At 60.3% G+C, this 6,106-nt stretch overlaps 1 protein-coding gene across 1 annotated transcript; it reads left to right on the top strand.

Moving 5' to 3' along the window:
• Nucleotides 1-1,917: 1,917 nt before the first annotated feature.
• On the top strand, nt 1,918-5,747 carry LOC116371803 (uclacyanin-3-like; the record flags this gene model as incomplete). The annotated part of the gene is given in 3 exon segments (XM_031820810.1): nt 1,918-2,061; nt 5,656-5,715; nt 5,718-5,747. Coding segments are annotated over 3 exon segments (234 nt in total), but the record flags the coding sequence as incomplete, so codon positions are not given.
• Between the last annotated feature and the right edge of the window lie 359 nt (nt 5,748-6,106).

Raw genomic sequence — 6,106 nt, 5'->3', positions numbered from 1 at the left:
CCACGCCCTCCCATCCTCATGCTCAATCCCATCCCTCCAGCTCCCTCCCATCCTCCAGCTCACTCCCATCCTCCAGCTCTATTCAATCCTCCAGCTAAACTCCATCCTCCGCTCCACCCACCCACCCTCCCATCCTCTTGCTTCATCCCATCCTCCAGCTCTATCCCATCCTCCAACTCCCTCACATCCTCCAACTCCCTCCCATTCCCCCATCCTCCAGCTCCATCCACCTCCCCAGCTCCCCTCACATCCTCCCATCCTCCAGCTCCCTCCCATCCCCCCTCCACTCCCTCCCATCCTCCTGCTCCCTCCCACCCTCCCATCCTCTTGCTCCAACCCCTCCTCCAGCTCCCTCCCATATCCCAACTCCATCACATCCTCCAGCTCCATCCATCCTCCCATCCTCCAACTCCCTCCCATCCTCCAACTCTATTCCATCCTCCAGCCCCTACCACCCCCCACCCTCCAGCTCCCTCCCATCCTTCAGCTCTCTCCCATCCTCCAATTCCCTCCCATCCTCCAACTCCCTCCCATCCTCATGCTCAATCCCCATCCTCCAGCTCCCTCCCATCCTCCAGCTCACTCCCATCCTCCAGCTCTATTCAATCCTCCCAGCTAAACTCCCATCCTCCAGCTCCCACCCACCCTCCCATCCTCTTGCTTCATCCCATCCTCCAGCTCTATCCCACCTCCACTCCCTCACATCCTCCAACTCCCTCCCATTCCCCCCATCCTCCAGCTCCATCCTATCCTCCAGCTCCCTCACATCCTCCCATCCTCCAGCTCCCTCCATCCTCCAACTCCCTCCCATCCTCCAGCTCCCTCCCACCCTCCCATCCTCTTGCTCCATCCCATCCTCCAGCTCCCTCCCATATTCCAACTCCCTCACATCCTCCAGCGCCATCCCTTCCTCCAATCCTCCAACTCCCTCATATCCTGCAGCTCCCTCCCATCCTTCAGCTCCCTCCCATCCTCCAACTCCCTCCATCCTCCAGCTCTATTCCATCCTCCAGCTCCCTCCCATCCTTCAGCTCCCCCCCATCCTCCAGCTCTATCCCATCCTCCAGCTCACTCCCACCCTCCCATCCTCCTGCTCCATCCCATTCTTCAGCTCCCTCCCATCCTCCAGCTCCATCCCATCCTCCAGCTCCCTCCCATCCTCCAACTCCCTCCCATCCTCCCAGCTCCATCCCATCCTCCCACCCTCCAGCTCCCTCCCATCCTTCAGCTCTCTCCTTCAACTCCCTCCCATTCCCCCATCCTCCAGCTCCATCCTATCCTCCAGCTCCCTCACATCCTCCATCCTCCAGCTCCCTCCCATCCTCCAACTCCCTCCAATCCTCCAGCTCCCTCCCACCCTCCCATCCTCTTGCTCCATCCCATCCTCCAGCTCCCTCCCATATTCCAACTCCCTCACATCCTCCAGCGCCATCCCTTCCTCCAATCCTCCAACTCCCTCATATCCTCCAGCTCCCTCCCATCCTTCAGCTCCCTCCCATCCTCCAACTCCCTCCCATCCTCCAGCTCTATCCCATCCTCCAGCTCCCTCCCATCCTCCAACTCCCCCCCATCCTCCCAACTCCCTCCCATCCTCCAGCTCTATTCCATCCTCCAGCTCCCTCCCATCCTCCACTCCCCCATCCTCCAACTCCCTCCCATCCTCCAGCTCCCTCCCACCCTCCCATCCTCTTGCTCCATCCCATCCTCCAGCTCCCTCCCATATTCCAACTCCCTCACATCCTCCAGCGCCATCCCTTCCTCCAATCCTCCAACTCCCTCATATCCTCCAGCTCCCTCCCATCCTTCAGCTCCCTCCCATCCTCCAACTCCCTCCCATCCTCCAGCTCCCTCCCATATCCTCCAGCTCCCTCCCATCCTTCAGCTCCCTCCCATCCTCCAACTCCCCCCATCCTCCAGCTCTATTCCATCCTCCAGTTCCCTCACATCCTCCAACTACCTCCCATCCTCCCATCCTCCAGCTCCATCCCATCCTCCAGCTCCCTCCCATCCTCCAGCTCCCTCCCATCCTCCAACTCCCCCCCATCCTCCAGCTCTATTCCATCCTCCAACTCCCTCCCATCCTCCAGCTCTATTCCATCCTCCAGTTCCCTCACATCCTCCAACTACCTCCCATCCTCCCATCCTAACAGCTCCATCCCATCCTCCAACTCCCTCCCATCCTCCAGCTCCCTCCATCCTCCCACCCTCCAGCTCTATCCCATCCTCCAGCTCACTCCCACCCTCCCATCCTCCTGCTCCATCCCATTCTTCAGCTCCCTCCCATCCTCCAGCTCCATCCCATCCTCCAGCTCCCTCCCATCCTCCAACTCCCTCCCATCCTCCAGCTCCCTCCCATCCTCCCACCCTCCAGCTCCCTCCCATCCTTCAGCTCTCTCCCATCCTCCAATTCCCTCACATCCTCCAACTCCCTCCCATCCTCCCATCCTCCAGCTCCATCCTCCAGCTCCCTCCCATCCTCAACTCCCTCCCATCCTCCAGCTCCCTCCCACCCTCCCATCCTCTTGCTCCATCCCATCCTCCAGCTCCCTCCCATCCTCCAGCTCCATCCCATCCTCCAGCTCCCTCCCATCCTCCAACTCCCTCCCATCCTCCAGCTCCCTCCCATATCCTCCAGCTCCCTCCCATCCTTCAGCTCCCTCCCATCCTCCAACTCCCTCCCATCCTCCAGCTCTATTCCATCCTCCAGTTCCCTACATCCTCCAACTACCTCCCATCCTCCCATCCTCCAGCTCCATCCCATCCTCCAGCTCCTCCCATCCTCCAGCTCCCTCCCATCCTCCAACTCCCCCCCATCCTCCAGCTCTATTCCATCCTCCAGCTCATTCCCACCGTCCCATCCTCCTGCTCCATCCCATTCTTCAGCTCCCTCCCATCCTTCAGCTCTCTCCCATCCTCCAATTCCCTCCCATCCTCCAACTCCCTCCCATCCTCCCATCCTACAGCTCCATCCCATCCTCCAGCTCCCTCCCATCCTCCAACTCCCTCCCATCCTCCAGCTCCCTCCATCCTCCCACCCTCCAGCTCTATCCCATCCTCCAGCTCACTCCCACCCTCCCATCCTCCTGCTCCATCCCATTCTTCAGCTCCCTCCCATCTCCAGCTCCATCCCATACTTCCAGCTCCCTCCCATCCTCCAACTCCCTCCCATCCTCCAGCTCCCTCCCATCCTCCCACCCTCCAGCTCCCTCCCATCCTTCAGCTCTCTCCCATCCTCCAATTCCCTCACATCCTCCAACTACCTCCCATCCTCCCATCCTCCAGCTCCATCCTCCAGCTCCCTCCCATCCTCCAACTCCCTCCCATCCTCCAGCTCCCTCCCACCCTCCCATCCTCTTGCTCCATCCTCCAGCTCCATCCATCCTCCAGCTCCCTCCCATCCTCCAACTCCCTCCCATCCTCCAGCTCCCTCCCATCCTCCAGCTCTATTCCATCCTCCCATCCTCTTGCTCCATCCCATCCTCCAGCTCCCTCCTATCCTCCAGGTCTATCCATCATCCAACTCCCTCACATCCTCCAACTCCCTCCCATCCTCCTATCCTCCAGTCCCCTCCCATCCTCCAACTCCCTCCCATTCTTCCATCCTCCAGCTCACTCCCATCCTCCAGCTCCCTCCCATCCTCCAGCTCTATTCCATCTTCCAGCTCACTCCCACCCTCCCATCCTCCAACTCCCTCATATCCTCCAGCTCCCTCCCATCCTCCAGCTCCCTCCCATCCTCCAGCTCCCTTCCATCCTCACATCCTCCAACTCCCTCCCATCCTCCCATCCTCCAAATCCATTCCATCCTCCCATCCTCCAGCTCCCTCACATCCCCCCATCCTCCAGCTCCCTCCCATACTCCAACTCCATCACATCCTCCAGCTCCATCCCATCCTCCAGCTCCCTCACATCCCCCCATCCTCCAGCTCCCTCCCATACTCCAACTCTATTCCATCCTCCAGCTCCCTACCACCCTCCCACCCTCCAGCTCCCTCCCATCCTTCAGCTCTCTCCCATCCTCCAATTCCCTCACATCCTCCAACGCCCTCCCATCCTCATGCTCAATCCCATCCTCCAGCTCCCTCCCATCCTCCAGCTCACTCCCATCCTCCAGCTCTATTCAATCCTCCAGCTAAACTCCCATCCTCCAGCTCCCACCCACCCTCCCATCCTCTTGCTTCATCCCATCCTCCAGCTCTATCCCATCCTCCAACTCCCTCACATCCTCCAACTCCCTCCCATTCCCCCATCCTCCAGCTCCATCCTATCCTCCAGCTCCCTCACATCCTCCCATCCTCCAGCTCCCTCCCATCCTCCAACTCCGTCCCATCCTCCAGCTCCCTCCCACCCTCCCATCCTCTTGCTCCACCCCATCCTCCAGCTCCCTCCCATACTCCAACTCCATCACATCCTCCAGCTCCATCCCATCCTCCCATCCTCCAACTCCCTCCCATCCTCCAACTCTATTCCATCCTCCAGCTCCCTACCACCCTCCCACCCTCCAGCTCCCTCCCATCCTTCAGCTCTCTCCCATCCTCCAATTCCCTCACATCCTCCAACTCCCTCCCATCCTCATGCTCAATCCCATCCTCCAGCTCCCTCCCATCCTCCAGCTCACTCCCATCCTCCAGCTCTATTCAATCCTCCAGCTAAACTCCCATCCTCCAGCTCCCACCCACCCTCCCATCCTCTTGCTTCATCCCATCCTCCAGCTCTATCCCATCCTCCAACTCCCTCACATCCTCCAACTCCCTCCCATTCCCCATCCTCCAGCTCCATCCTATCCTCCAGCTCCCTCACATCCTCCCATCCTCCAGCTCCCTCCCATCCTTCAACTCCCTCCCATCCTCCAGCTCCCTCCCACCCTCCCATCCTCTTGCTCCATCCCATCCTCCAGCTCCCTCCCATATTCCAACTCCCTCACATCCTCCAGCGCCATCCCTTCCTCCAATCCTCCAACTCCCTCATATCCTCCAGCTCCCTCCCATCCTTCAGCTCCCTCCCATCCTCCAACTCCCTCCCATCCTCCAGCTCTATTCCATCCTCCAGCTCCCTCCCATCCTTCAGCTCCCCCCCATCCTCCAGCTCTATCCCATCCTCCAGCTCACTCCCACCCTCCCATCCCCCTGCTCCATCCCATTCTTCAGCTCCCTCCCATCCTCCAGCTCCATCCCATCCTCCAGCTCCCTCCCATCCTCCAACTCCCTCCCATCCTCCAGCTCCATCCCATCCTCCCACCCTCCAGCTCCCTCCCATCCTTCAGCTCTCTCCCTTCAACTCCCTCCCATTCCCCCATCCTCCAGCTCCATCCTATCCTCCAGCTCCCTCACATCCTCCATCCTCCAGCTCCCTCCCATCCTCCAACTCCCTCCCATCCGTCCAGCTCCCTCCCACCCTCCCATCCTCTTGCTCCATCCCATCCTCCAGCTCCTCCCATATTCCAACTCCCTCACATCCTCCAGCGCCATCCCTTCCTGCCAATCCTCCAAACTCCCTCATATCCTCCAGCTTCCCTCCCATCCTTCAGCTCCCTCCCATCCTCCAACTCCCTCCCATCCTCCAGCTCTATTCCATCCTCCAGCTCGCCTCCCATCCTCAACTCCCCCCCATCCTCCAACTCCCTCCCATCCTCCAGCTCTATTCCATCCTCCAGCTCCCTCCCATCCTCCAACTCCCCCCCATCCTCCAACTCCCTCCCATCCTCCAGCTTCCCTCCCACCCTCCCATCCTCTTGCTCCATCCCATCCTCCAGCTCCCTCCCACCTCCAGCTCCCTCCCATCCTTCAGCTCTCTCCCATCCTCCAATTCCCTCACATCCTCCACTACCTCCCATCCTCCCCATCCTCCAGCTCCATCCTCCAGCTCCCTCCCATCCTCCAACTCCCTCCCAGTCCTCCAGCTTCCTCCCACCCTCCCATCCTCTTGCTCCATCCCATCCTCCAGCTCCCCCATCCTCCAGCTCATCCCACCTCCAGCTCCCTCCATCCTCCAACTCCCTCCATCCTCCAGCTCCCTCCCATCCTCCAGCTCTATTCCATCCTCCCATCCTCTTGCTGCCATCCCATCCTCCAGCTCCCTCCTATCCCTCCAGGTCTATCCCATCATC

Source organism: Oncorhynchus kisutch, unplaced genomic scaffold (assembly GCF_002021735.2).
Source record: "Oncorhynchus kisutch isolate 150728-3 unplaced genomic scaffold, Okis_V2 scaffold3684, whole genome shotgun sequence".
In the NCBI taxonomy this organism is placed as follows: Eukaryota; Metazoa; Chordata; class Actinopteri; order Salmoniformes; family Salmonidae; genus Oncorhynchus; species Oncorhynchus kisutch.
Note: the sequence above shows the minus strand (reverse complement) of the source record. Positions and strands in the feature narration are given on the sequence as shown.